At 39.0% G+C, this 15,112-nt stretch overlaps 1 protein-coding gene across 6 annotated transcripts in view; it reads right to left on the reverse strand.

The window, feature by feature from the left end:
• pex7 (peroxisomal biogenesis factor 7) overlaps positions 1–15,112 on the reverse strand; it is a 73,235-nt gene that overhangs the window by 32,742 nt on the left and 25,381 nt on the right. For all 6 annotated transcript variants that reach the window (XR_011340676.1, XR_011340679.1, XR_011340680.1 and 3 more), the window contains exons 6-7: positions 6,340–6,446; positions 6,102–6,215 (exon numbers count right to left, since the gene is read on the reverse strand). Coding sequence is in view for 1 of the 6 variants with exons in the window: in XM_069887223.1 (XP_069743324.1) it covers positions 6,102–6,215; positions 6,340–6,446 (221 nt within the window). In the remaining 5 variants the exon portion in view is untranslated. The remainder of the gene's footprint in view (positions 1–6,101; positions 6,216–6,339; positions 6,447–15,112) is intronic.

The raw sequence follows: 15,112 nt of genomic DNA on the forward strand, positions 1-15,112 counted from the left end.
CAGCCTTCCCCACATCTGTGGGCTGCTATGAAGGAGTAAAAACGCACCAAAATGCTGGAGGAACTCAGCCAGTCTATTCAGTCTCCTTAAAGAGCAAAGATATCTCGCCGATGTTTCCGACCTGAGCCCTTCTTCATGGAATAAACAGAGTGCAAGAAGTTGCTGCACTCTGCTGGTGCTCCTTTGGCAAAGAATCACGTGGAGAGGCTCCCTTGGGAGGGGTGTGGATATCGAGAATGGCTTATTTGGGTGAACAGTTAGCCCATTGAGATGCAGGATTCATGGCTGCCCTCTGACTAGCATAGATTGTCGGCCACTGTATAGAGATTGACAACAGACAGATGCATGGATCTGATAGTCTGCCTTTGAGGTGATAGGAATTGCTGTGTCGCCCCTCTTTGTTTGCCTGACAGCTCTACCAAGCAATGGCCTGCAGTGTTGAACTGCTCTCCTGGCCTGCCCTTACAGGTAGCCCTGCCACACGAACACCTGGGTGATTCATTGCTATGGGAGTAAGAAAGGTTTCACATCAGGTTCCCAGCTAATAAACACGTGGTGCAGAGGTTCGTAGCAGAGCAGGGAGAGGCCAGGAGTAGACATAACAGCCAATAGCCCGAGTGGATGGTTTTTGAAAGCGGAGAGGATTCATAATTATGAATGTTCAGAATGGAAGGTCAAAAGCACTAAAACAAATCAGCAGTGTGTAGGATGGTATTGAATAGAGCACCAGCACAAACGCTCTTCACGTTCCATCATGACGAACAACATCATTAACCACTCAAATTGAACCGCCTCTTTTCATTTTTATTTCTATTCTCAAATACACTCACCTAATTTGTCTTTAAATTTATTTTGGTCGATAAGCACATTTAATGCTGAGGATCAATCACAGTGAAAGTTTTACTCAGCATTTGACTTGTGTGGGGGCAACTTTTATGTTCCATAAAAACAGAATATCACAGCTTAGAAAGCAGAGAGGATAAGGATGGTCACTTAACTATAGGAAAGATATCAGTAAGATTTTCTCAGATGTTGCCTGGACTTCAGAAATTGAGTTACAGGGAAAGGTTAAACAGGTTAAAACTTTATTCCCAGGAGGGTGGAAGAATGATAGAGGTATTTAAAATTATGAGGGGTATATGAAGTAAATGAAGGTCGGCTTTTTCCACTGAGGGAACATGGGATACAAACCAGGTGGCATGGGTTAAGGATGAAAGGGGAAAGGTTTAGCGGGAACATTAGGGGAACCTTTTCACAGAGAGTGGTGGGAATATGGAATGAGCTGCCAGCTGAAGTGGCGAATGTGACACAATTTTAATTTTTAACAAGAATTTGGACAGGTACATGGATTGGAGGGGTATGGAGGGCTATGGTCAGGGTCAGGGCAGTGGGACTAGGAATAATAGTGCAGCATGGACGAGAAGGGTTGAAAGGCTTATTTCTGTGCTGTACTGTTCTATAGTTCTATGGATGTTGTGCATTTATAAGATGCTTTGTAATGCAGTGTTAACATGAAAGCTATCAGGTTTACTGAGGCTATATGGGTGGAGCTGAGGACAAGAAAGTTATGACCACACTCATGGGGTTGTATTATAGAACGCCCAATAGTCAGCAAGAATTGGAAGAGCAAATCTGTAGAGAGACAGCAGAGAGCTGCAGGAAACAAAGTTGTGATAGGAGATTTTAATTTTCAACCTATTGACTGGAAATCTCATACTGTAAAAGGGCTTATATGGGTTGGAGTTTGTTAAAGTTTTCTAAAACAATATACTGTATAGCAGTACCAATTGGAGAGAATGCAATACTGGATCTCCTATTAGGGAACAGGTGACAGAAGTATGTGTCAGAGAACATTTTGGGTTCAATGATCATAATGCCATTAGTTTCAAGTTAATTATGGATAAGGATAGGTCTGGTCCTAGAGTTGAGATATTAAACTGGAAAAAGGCCAATTTTGAGAAAATGAGAAAGGATTGAGAATGCATGGATTGAGATACGTTGTTTACTGGCAAGGATGTGTTCGGAGGACCTTCAAAGTGAAATTTGAGAGTAGAGTTTTAATGTGCTTGTCAGAATTAAAGGCAGAGGGAACCTTGGTTTTTGATGCATATTTGAGATCTGGTTAAGAAAAAAGAGGTGTATAGCAGGTATAGGCAACAAGGAGCAAATGAGGTACTTGTATAATATAAAAAATGCAAGAAAACACAAAGAAAGGAAATTGGGAGGGCTAAAAGAAGATATGAGGTTACTTTGGCAGACAATGTGAATGAAAATCCTAAGTGTTTCTACAGATGTATTAAAAGAAAAAGGGACAAAATTGGTCCCCTTGAAGATCAGAGTGATTGGCTATGTATGGAGCCAGAAGAGATAGGAGAGATCTTAAATGACTTTTTTTGCATCAGTATTTACTCAGGAAACAGGCACAGGAAGTAAGGAAAACAAGCAGTGAGGTCATGGAACCTATACAGATTAAAGAGGAGAAGGTGTTTGCTGTCTTAAAGCAAATAAGAGTAGATAAATTCCCAGAGTCCGACAAGATACACCCTCAGACTTTGAGGGAGGGCTAGTGTAGAAATTGCAAGGGGCCTGACAGAAATATTTTAAATGTCCTTAGGCACAGGTGAGGTGCCAGAGAATTGGAGGGCAGCTCATTTTGTTTTGTTGTTTAAAAAAGGTTCCAAAAGTAACCCAGAAAATTACAGGCTGGTGAACCAGACGTCAATGATCTACTAGGACTGCTATCTGAGACGGCACGTAACATCATTGAGGAACCCTTTCCACCCTGCAGCACACAGCATCTTTCAGCTGTTCCCATTGGAGAAGAGATACAGGTTTATCAGACCCAGCACTACCAGACTGAGGAATAGATTCTTCCCACCAGCAGTGAGAATGCTGATCTACCATAGGAACTCCTCACTCTAATAATCCGAGGCTCTCATTTGCACAAAACAATATTTATTTTTATTAGATAAAATACTTATCCTGCATATGTATTATTTGTCTGTAGTGTGTGTGCTATGTCTGGTTGTGTGTCTGCATGTTTTGCACCGAGCACCGGAGAGCGGTGTTTCATCGGGTTGTACTTGTACAACTTTCCTTTATTCGTAGGTAAATTATTGGTGCTTATCCTTTTATCCAAAATCCTCGGGACCAGACACTTTTGCGATTTTGGAATTTTTCGGATAATGGAATAATATTAAAATGGTGATACTTTTAAGTAATTGCAGATGGTGGGGGCGGTTGTGGCAGCGTTGGATTGGGGGAATGGTAAATGAGGTAAAGACCGCTCTTTCCCCACCCAAGTCGTGCTTCCACTCTCTCCCTCTGTCAAGTACCTTTCAGCAGGGTTGCTGAAATTTTATGGCATGGAAACAGGCCATCTCGGCCCTACAAGTCCACGCCGGTTCACTCAAACAACTCCGCTAGCTCCCTCCACCTATTCTCCGCCCATAACCCTCTAACCCCCTCTTATGCATGTATATATCCGGCCTCCTCTTAAATGAAAGAATTGACTCTGCCTCAACTATTTCCTCCGGAAGATTATTCCATTCAGCCACCACTCTCTGAGTGAAGAAACATCCTGTTTCTCCTAAAAAATTTCCCCCTTACCCTCAACTTGTGTCCTCTTGTTTCAACCTCCCCTGCTCTCAAGGAGAAGAGTCTACTTGCATCTAGTCTATCTATTCCCTTCATAATTTTAAACACCTCTATCAAATCCCCTCTCAACCGTCTATGTTCCAATGAATAATGTCCCAACCTCTTCAATCTTTCTCTGTACTCTAGGTATTTTAAGCCAGGCAACATCCTTGTAAATCTCTGCACCCTCTCCACCTTATCTATATCCTTCCTATCATTTGGAGTCCAGTTTGCTGGAGGAAAATCCCTGTAGTTTTAAGTAAAACATACAATCAAACTTTAAACTTACACTGGCTCAAATTAAGCTAAATAACTGAAAATATACTGTTCATGCAATAAAAAATGTTTGGTTTTCAGTATTACAGATAAAGGGATAAGCACCTGTATACGTAATTGGATAGCAAGTGAATGATTACGGATAGTCAACATGGCTTTGTGCATGGTAGGTTGAGTTTAACAAATCTTTTAGTTTTTCGAGGAGTTTACCAGTAAAGTTGTTGAAGGAAAGGCTGTGGATGTTGTTCACATAGCCTTTGAGAAGGTTCCACATGGGAGGTTCAGCAGGAAGGTTTAGATGCTCGGTATCCATGGTGAGGTGGTAATGGAGAAGATAGAGTGGTAGTGGATGATTGCTTCTCAGACTGGAGGCTCAGGGATCAGTGCTGGGACCATTGTTGTTTGTCATTTATATCAATGATCTGGATGACAATGTGGTCAATTGGATCAGCAAGTTTGCAGATGACACAAAGATTGGAGAGAGCAAGGAAGGCTTCCAAAGCTTCCAGAGGGATCTGGACCAGCTGGAAAAATCAGCTGAAAAATGGCAGATAGAATTTAATGCAAAGAAGTGTAAGGTGTTTTATTTTGGAAGGACAAATCAGAGAATGTCAATGGTAGCTGCTGAGAGGTGTGGTAGAACAGAGAGGTCTGGGAATACAAATACATAATTCTTTGAAAGTGGCATCACTTGTAGATTGTAGAGAGAGCTTTTTAACACATCAGCCTTCTTAAATCAAAGTATTTAGTATTGGAGTAGGGGTGGTAATAATAAAGTTGTATCAGACATTGGTGAGGCCAGATATAGAGTATTGTGTGCAGATCTGGTCACTTAACTACAGGAAAGATATCAATAAAATTGAAATTTGGATGTTGCCAGGACTTCAGAAACTGAGTTCCAGGGAAAGGTTAAACAAGTTAGGACTTTATTGCCTGAAGTATAGAAGAATGAGAGAAGATTTGATAGAGGTATACAAAATCATAATGTGTATAGATAGAGTAAATGCAAATCAGCTTTTTCCACTGAAGTTAGGTGAGATATAAACCAGAGGAGATGGGTTAAGGGTGAAAGAAGAAAAGTTTAAAGGGAACGAGGGGGAACTTCTTAGCACAGAGAGTGGTGGGAGTGTGGAACAAGGTGCCAGCTGAAGTTGTGAATGTGGGCTCAATTTTCACATTTGAGAAAAATTTGGACAGGTATATGGATGGGAGGAGTATAGAGGCCTATGTACTGCATACAGCTCAGTGTGTCTAGGCAGAATAATAGTTCAGCACAGACTGGAAGGGCCGAAGGATCTGTTTTCTGTGCTTTAATGTTCCATGGTTTCTTTGAACAACATTAATATGAAATATATGGTTTATAAAGAATTATAAAAAGCACAAAGGTCATAAAGGCAAAATATAATATTTGTTCTTTTTAACACATGTGGGAAACTGTGTTTCAAGAATTCAAATTAGAATAATTTAGTCCAAATATATTAACCCTGATGTTGTCCTGGGCTATGACCTTGGGACTACAAGAGAGATGAACAGTGTTCACATCTGAAGAGTAAGGGAAGAGAACTGTGTGCAAAAAAAAAACTGCAGATGCTGGAATCTGGAACAAAAAACCGAGGGCTTGATGAATTCAGAAGGTTACCCCAGTCTGTGTAGAGTTCATGGAAAAGGAGTCAGAGGGAAAATTAGCTCTCTATTTGTATATATCTTGAAGTCCTATGATGCTATATTGTACAAAGATGCCCGCTTTCTGACATTTACTTAATCCAAACTGTTGAAAGATGAATAAAGGTCTCTGGAACAATGCTGAATAATAACAAAGCAATGATACAATAATGCACGTAAATGGATGACTGGCAGCCAATCTCATTGATTGCCGAAAAGTTATTTGTACCATTTCTTTCCAGTAATATCTTCCAGTTTATACATGTAATATAAAAATAAACAAGTAATAGTGTAAACTAACCTACAAAAGGACTGACATCTTAATATTTACAAAGTACAAACTGGCAATAATCTACAATGATAAAACAAATTATAAATATCATCACCCTTCTGTTCAAATAAACCAATCTCAAAACACTCCACTAAACATATAATTACATTCAAACTACCCATTAAAAAAGATTAATTCAGTCAATCGTGGCAACCTACCATAGTTCCTCTATGATTTTGCAAAAAAGAATACTTACTTTGACTCTTCGTATCGCATAGGAATGGCCAGCGAGTTGATGCACTGGCTGCCGAATATTTCTCAGGTCCCAACATCGTAAAGTGCAGTCAACTGCTCCAGTAACAAGCAAATTCTGAGTTAAACAGAATGTAATTATACTCTTTACACCAACTCTACATTGCTACTTTGAGTAAGAATGTTGACAACTAGTAAAGTATATTTGGTTTATTTAATTAATTGAACTTCTATAATCTTACCTGATCGTATTTATTCCAGTCACAAGTCAAAATTTCTGCTTGATGAGCAGGAATTATTATTCTCGATCCTCCTGTCTTTATATCCCAGATTCGTAGAGTATGATCACCTAAAATTAAATGAAAACGCTTTTTTTTTGTTCTTCCAACAAAAAGGCATCCAAAAGATTGATCTCTAAAATATGTAGCAATTTTAGATGAGTTTAAACATCCGACGAAGGGTTCTTCTACCCATTCCTCCTTCACCTTTTCTACTCCCTAAAATTAATTTCTTATTGAAAATTTTTTTAAAAGCTGCAGACGCTGGAGAAGAGATAAAAATAGGAAATGCTGGAAAATCTTAGCAGGTCAGGCAGCATTCGTGGAAAAAGCAGTGAAGATTTAAGGCAAATAAAAAGATGAGAGACTCGGCATACATGAATGAAATGGCCAATGTTTCAGGCTGGGAATATTTTTCAGACTTTCGAAGGATACAGATCTTCAATAAACTTACGTGGAGAATGGTCTTAAAAAGTGGGCCCAAACCAAAACATTAGAGTTATAATTTCTCTCTATAGATATTGCCTAATCCATTGCATCCCTCCAGCTTCTCTTTCTTTGTGCAAGACTCCAACATCTGCAGTTTTTTCTATTTCTCTCGACAAGATTTGGGACTGCAACCCTTTGTCAAAACTGAGAAAGAGAGAAAAGATTTTTTTAGTTGGAAAGATGATGGATGCCAGACTGCATCGGTCTCTCCAAATATTCCCAGTTCGGCTCATTGAGGACCTATTTCTTTCTCAGTTATTTTTAAACTGCATTAGTTAAGATATTTTTGTTTGAACTTACATAGATTTAATCAAGGGCTCTTTCTATTTCTTTACAACTTCAAAGAAAGAATCTGATCTCAATTTACTTGGATGCAAGGAAACAAAAAGGTCATTATTTTTCTCCTCCTACCAGAGGTGTTGCCATGATGGAAGTCAAAATGTAGAATTACTATCATTTAATTGTTTGGAATATGAACCTCCTTAACCATTTGAGAAAGATCCTGGCTCTTTAAGAAAAGATGCTATTTGTTTAGGTTTATTTGCTTATACATAACAAGTCCACCCTATGAATCAAAATGCATATTATATTTATGTTAAATTAACATTCTGTTTACTAAGGTAAATTCAAAAGAACCAGGTAAAGAAATAGACCTTCAATAATCCTAATTGAGACTACCTGCAGAGCCACAACAGACTCAATAATTTTTGTAAGCAAACTCAATGTCAATATTTTCCTGGTAAGGAAGTAACATTTATCAGCTCTAATACAATGGCTGTACATCCTGTCAATTTCTTAAAGTTTCCATCTACATCTACTTTTTTTGTTTACTTGTCATAATTTACATTAAAAGGTACAATACATATTAAATGCAGAGATGAATCTGACTCGTAACCCACTATCAGTAATTAAACCTTGTGATTAGTTTTAAAAAAATACATTGTACTAAAAACCTAAAATATCCAAGGAGGATCAGTAGTGATAACATTTGATGCTGAATATTATGACCACATTGAATTTAACCTTTAATGTCATATGATGTTCAAAAGTTCAAAAAAAATGAACTTACACCAGGGACACCTCAATTATTTACAATGCTGTGCATCAATGTATATTCAGAATAAAAAAAAGTGGCCAAACCCAGTTCAATATGGGCCCAAAAAAGCAAATTTTACCTCAATTTTAACTAACTTTGGATCACTAGCCTAGCTGGATAATACATATGGAGCAAAACTGGACCACATCAGTTTCCATTTGAATTGCAAGCCCTGGGATCTACTGACTTTTAATCATATGGAAATATAGTATACAGTCCCAAATCGATGTTGCTGAATATCACTTTCTGAATGGGAACCAAGCATGGTAACTGCTTGCCTCTTCGCAGGTTGCCAATGGGATTTTTATTTTGTTTTGGTGGGGATTTTTTTTTAGAATATTTAAGATGAGTATTTATTGTCATACACACAAGTACAAAAGAACAAATACACTGAAAGTCTTCTTGCTTTCTGTAGCTATGCAGGTACTTAAAATACACTGATAAACACTATGTATGAATTAAATTAGCATTAGAGAATATATGTGCATGTATTTCTGTTTGTCTGTTCTCCATGCAAATCAATATGCAGCACTCTAGAAATATCCAAGGAGGATCAGTAGTGGTAACATTTGATGCTGAATATCATGACCACATTGAACTTAACCTTTAATGTCATATGATGTTCAAAAGTTCAAAAAAAATGAACTTACACCAGGGACACCTCAATTATTTACAATGTATATTCAGAATATACATTGCATCAATGTATATTCAGAATAAAAACAAGTGGCCAAACCCAGTTCAATATGGGCCCAAAAAAGCAAGGCAACTTTGGCAGAATGTTCACAAGCCTGTTCAGTCAGATAAAGGAGAAAGCGAGAGACAGCAGACTTGCCTCACTGTTGATGCTTCCAGATGTGCAAGACCAGGCAGCAGGTAACAGTCAAGCAGTGATGCGTCCACCTCAGTGCTCAGGCCTCCAGACAAAGAGCAGGTAGCAGGAAACCGAGGAACAACATCAAGCTCGCCTCAGTGCTGGTGCCACCAGGAATTCCATAAGCAGACAATAAGAGTCTGCTGATGAAGACCAAGCAAGACTCCAAGTAATGCAAACAAAAGCCACCAATGCACAATAGCTAGCAAAAAAGGCTTGAAGGTCTGACTATCCTCATTGTACCACAATTTTAGACGTTAATTTGTTTGTATTCTTCAATCTAATTACTGCTGATCCTTGATGATGCCTGTCCATTTCACAGATGTTCCCAAGCTCACAAAATACAGGCTGCATTTTTCTACCACACAGAGGGAAATCTGGTTTTGACAAAATACGCAAAACACTGGAGGAACTCAGCAGGTCGGGCAGCATCCACAAAGGCAATAGATAGTTGATGGTCAGGCCAAAACCCTTCATAGTATTACTCTTGTTTACTAATCTGGATTTGGTCCTTTGTAGATGACATCGTCATTGAGGAAATTTGAAATGAAGTAATTTTTTAAGGTAACTGACAGAGCAAAAGAGGTTAAGTCATGCATGATCAACAGTAAATCGTACTGAAGAGATTTCACCTGGCAGTGACTTTCAAATCAACATGAATAAATGCCTCTAAGTACATAGAGCCCATATATCAACGAGGCTGAATATTGTGTCAGGTTTAGTGATGTGACCCATCATGGGTAATCAACAGTCAAATGAATGAAGTAGTGAATTGGGAGATCAAAAACACCTTGCTCTACCCACACACTTGCCATTTAGATAATTGCAGTGGACTGAACTTGCATATGGCAACAGCGTGCAAGCAATATTCAGAGATATAGAGAAAAACCTGGTAATTTGGATCCCCCTCTCCATTATCCTGAACTTTGTATTTAAAAACAAAAGGAAGAGATGCACTGGATTCCTTTGAAGATTTGTTTCTGGTCAACATGGGTGTAATCATACAATTTCTGTTTGGATGTTCTAATGAATGATGAGTTGTAGAATTCATTGATAAAACTAATGTCATAATGAACAACATCCCAAAGAAAATGCTGTGTTTGAAAGGCACATTATCAAGTTTTTCAATTGCAGGAAAGGATGAATCAGTACAAAAATACATTGGCTGATGTTAAATGTACCTATGAATAGAACAAAATATATCTACAATTCCTTCACATAAATTCATAAGGTTAGCCAAGAGGAAAGGAGTGTGTATTTGTGGGAAAGTAAAAATAAATCAAAACCAGGATTGACAATACATTTCAAGATGATCCGACTTAGAAAAAAATGCTTGCATCTTCTGGTCAATAGCATGGAATTGGATGAAGCATAAAATGATACAGGGATCAAACATTCTTTGGAGCATGATGCTTCCTATGCAGCTGAGACAATTCAAGGATTGAATAATCAGAGCTTTCAATATCAGAGAAATCCTACTTGAGCAATTTATGGTAGTAACCAGCACAGTCAATGAATCCGTTAAAAACAAACCCATAACATGGTTAAAACAGGAAGTAGCATCTGGTACTGAGAGACATCAACATGCTCTTCCTTACTCCTTCCTCATCATCTCATTTCACTTCACAAGCTACATGGTTGCAAGCTTCACAAATGTCTTCTCTGTCTTCGCTGCAGACGAAAAGTACATATGGTATTGAGCCAGAACTATCCTAGTAAGAGAAACCTTCAAAACAACAGATTAGCCCTCCATTCAAACATTGAATTACAAATAATTAACAATTCAGAAAAAGCCCATTAACCCAAATCTGCTCCACACGAGCCTTGCTATAACATTATTTTATTTCCCCTTATTTTAATCAACACACGCATCTATCCAGCCAGAATGGTGGAAGTCAAGAACTCACTGCCAGAAAGGGTGGTATTTGCAGAGCCCCTCATCCATTTAAAAAGAACATGGAGACAGTGCAGTAACATAACAAGCAAAGATGATGCCCTGCACCTCCAACAACTCAGTGTGGAGTCTGCCCGTTTTCCCCATGTGACTGCAAAGGACTCTGTAGGTATGCCATCATACCAAAGACATACAGGTTAGCCACTGTAAATTACCCCTAATGTGTTAGGATAGGTGAGTGATAGGATCTGGAAAGTTTAAGGTAATGTGAAGAGAATAAAATAAGATTTGAGCCAGATAGATTTAAATATATGCTTGATGATGGTCGTGGATTTGATGGGCATTATGCCAATGACTAATGGTTCTATGATTCTTATAGGGCAAATGAGTGAGAAGTGGAGAGGCAAACTAATACAAATGGATATCTCCTTTCACATGCATGAACTTGATTACCTCAAAGGCCTATGTCTGTGCTGTGACTTTTGAGAAACTACTTGAAGATCATCTACAATAAAAATTTGTGTAACTGTACAGAAATGTACTTCAACTAGTTCTGCTGACAAAGAATATACTCAATCCAACCTGTACCTCCCCAGCCTTGATAACTTTCATGTAGCCCCAGAATTCCCAATGATCTTGGGACCCTAGGTTCCATGTTTGACTCCCAAGCAAACTATCAACCAGGCCTCATGGCATTGCAGACACAGAGGAGTCTGCAGATGTAGGAACCTGAAGCTAAACACAATCTGCTGGAGGAACTCAATGGATTGAGCAGCATCAGTCAGAGAAAAAGAATAATCGATGTTTTGAGCTCAAACCAATCGCGATAAAAGGTTTCAGTTCGAAATGTCAACCATTCCTTTTCCTTTTTCTCCCACTCATACTGCTTGACCTTCTGAGTTCCTCCAGAAGATTGTGTTAGCTCTTGGCATTGCATCCTAAGGCTCTGGTTCCAAGAATAAGACAGTTGATGCAGCCAATAAAGCAGAGAACTGAGCGGTGAGGTATGAAGTGTATTAGCTCTTCAAATGAGAAAGACACAAAACGTGGTGAATCCAGGGGAGAAAAGATCAGATAGACTGGCATCTGAACCTCAGTACAATACATTCCATTCTTTGGTGCTTCAGCCATCTATGGTACCTTCAACTAAACATCAGAGTGCACAGGTTTAATTATCAATTTGGCAACTGCTGTGTTACAATTTTTTGTGAAAAAGACACTCCCACCATTTACCAAATCATTTGCAAACTATTACAGTAAAATGCCTGTTATCTGGAATTCAAGCAACAGCAAACTCAAGCAACTGGGAAAAAAAATTGTGGGGAAAAAATATAAAAGTTTAAAATTGCCATGCCTCACCATTAGTTCTCCATTCACACAATGAGGTCTCAAGCAACCAGAAAATTCACTTATCCGGCATCTACCAATCCTCAAAGGTGCTGGATACCAGGGGTTTTACTGTATTTATATACAACTGGAAGCGAAACTCTGATTGAATCTGATATATTTTATTAAAACAATCCAATCGATTTTGCATCTATTCCCAGCAACTAAATACAATACTATACAACTTTCCTTAATAAATTTTATCAGCTCCTCCATTTTGAGAAAACAGCCTCAATGTTTTAACATTTACATTCAGTTTGTATTTTCAGAATTCAAATGGGCACTAGCCTAAGGGAAGTGGACTAGACTTGCCAGTCAGCCTTTTCGAGGGACTCTCATGTTGTATAGCTTTTGTCTGTTCCAGCCTAACTATCAGTAAAAATCCTGGCATCTGGCACCTATGGGAATTGGTATATGCTGGATAAGTGGATTTTGCTCAAGATTGTGTAGTGTGGATTGATGAACTAATGGCGAGGCATGTCAATTTAAACTTCTGTATTTTTTACCTATTTATTTTCCACAATTTATTTTTGCCAGTTGCTTGAATTTTGGATAACAGGGATTTTCGTGTATATTGCAACTAGACTGAAAGATGGTCTTCCATTGGTGCCAAGGTGTATTCAACTATTGTTACAGATTTGTTTCTGAATGATTTTGCATGTGTAACAGATCAAACAGAAAAAGATAGGCCAACAGGTTTGCCAATTGTTTCAGGCCAAGGAACGATCTATTAAGAGGATGGGAAAAAAAAAGTTGAAGACCATACATTGTGACAGAGTGAGAATTGAAGGAACAGATACAGAGAAATTACTTCAGAACCTAGAAATACCAAAGCAAAGAATTGTCTGTAAAATAAGAATCATGGACCCTGTCTTTGTTTTTTCTCTTTCGTACATGTTTCCTGATGCAGTAAAACTTTGATTATCCTTCCCTGGATGTTATCCCACCTGTGCTTTTCACTTGTGATGTTTCTGATTGATGCAAGTATTGTGTACATGATTTTTATTGGCATTTCACAGGGAGCAAGGCAGCATCATAAATTCAAGGGAGCAGCAGTCGTAGATTAACCTCCCTGACATGGCTATAAATAAAGACTGAAATGAATCCACTCAGTTGGAAAAAAATCATTACTCTTTCCATTGCTGCACAATGTTTACCCAATTTAAACTCCACCATGCTACCACCCTTCCCCCCCCCCCCTCCATTTCTCTTTCAGACACATGAATTCAGCATCTATATCTCAATGTTATTAGTCATCATCTAGGTTAAGGAATTCTAATTTACATCAGAGCATCAAATGTTTTGGAGTACAATCAACTGGAGAGGCGTTAAGCATTCCTAACTGCGCATTTATCACTGTTAATCTCAAGAATAAATACAATGGAAAACAGCTTTCTGCAAAAGTTTCATAATAAAAAATTGAAAAGTGAAGATGCTGGAATCTTAAGCAAACAATGAGCTGCTGGAAGAACTCAGCGTGTCTGACTACATCTGTGGGTAGAAGTTATACTCATGAGTCAGGACCTCATGTCTTGAGAAAAGGTCTTAACCCCCCCCAAATACTGATTGACCAGTTTTACTCGTGGATGTTGCCTGTCCCGCTGAATTCCCCCAGCAGCTCACAATAATTTAATATATGCCAACATGTGCTAAAAGACACGCACTTCTCATTGGCAACTACTGGTTAGAGATTTGCCAGTAGTCAAGTGGAGAAAAATTACACTGCAGTTTGTGAAAGTTGAACCAAAAATTAATTTATTCTGTGTTCTGCAGTAACACATTAGTTGTCCAATCAATTATTTACATGTACACACATCCTGCTAGTAGGAAGCATTTGGAAGTTGGGGGAGCAGGGTGGAGGGGTTGCAACTGGTATGTTCTGAAACTTCCCATTATCAAAAAATAACTGAAGGATATTCTTGACTTTCAAAAAAAAGGGACAGGGCAAACTGATGGAGGACGATTGATTGATGCCTTGAGGATGCTATTATAGTACTGAAGTTACATGCTGGTGAAGGAGAAGGCAAGAAGTTGATTCAGGGACTTTAACTTGAGCTGTAATATAGTGCATTAGGACACAGCAAAGCAGTGGAAGCATTGGTCCTGGCTGCAATCCACATGTGATGTATCAGTGTGATTGGTATACTATAGTCATTCCATAGAGTCATCGAGCCACAGAATGGAAACAGGGTCTTTAGTCCAACTTGCCCATGCTAACCAAAATGTGTCACCCACACATCTCTCCTGACTGAATTTGGCCCAGATCCCTCTGAACCCATCTATCCGTACAATTTTTTTTTCTTAAACGTTCCAGTAGTACCTGCTCAACCGCATCCTCTGGCAGCTCATTCCAAACGCTGTGTAAAATAAGTTACTCCTCAGGTTCCTGTTAAATCTCTCTTCTCCCCTCCCCCCCCCCCACCCCCGCCTCATCTTAAACCTATGTCCACTGGTTCCAATCCCACTACCCTGAGCAAAATAATCTCTGCGTTCACCCGATATATTCCCTTCATGATTTTGTACACCCCCATGATATCCTAAAGCCCTAGATTGCTCAACCTCTTCCTGTAGGTCAGGCCCAGTAAATCCTGGCCACATCCTCATACATCTTCTCTGCACTTTCTTCAGCTTGACAACATCGTTCCTGCAGCCTGGTGACCATAACTGATCACAATACACCAAATAGGGCATCCTATACAAATGCATGCCAGCTGGATCCAAATCCTTCAGAACCTAGAAATACCAAAGCAAAGAAGTGTCTGTAAAATAAGAATCATGGACTCCACGTGCTCCAGTTTATTCCCACCTTTCAGGGTTAGTTGCAGGTAATTCAGAGTATTTGGTGTCACGGGCTCATGGTCCGGAAGAACCTGTTTTACTGTGAATGCATATTAAAATTTAAATTTTCTTTGCAGAGAGCAATAGGTGCCTGGAAACTGCCAGGAGAGGTGACAGAAGCAGATGTGAAGGCATCTTTTAAGACAGATACATGGACAGG

Source organism: Narcine bancroftii, chromosome 6, assembly GCF_036971445.1.
Source record: "Narcine bancroftii isolate sNarBan1 chromosome 6, sNarBan1.hap1, whole genome shotgun sequence".
Lineage (NCBI taxonomy): Eukaryota > Metazoa > Chordata > Chondrichthyes > Torpediniformes > Narcinidae > Narcine > Narcine bancroftii.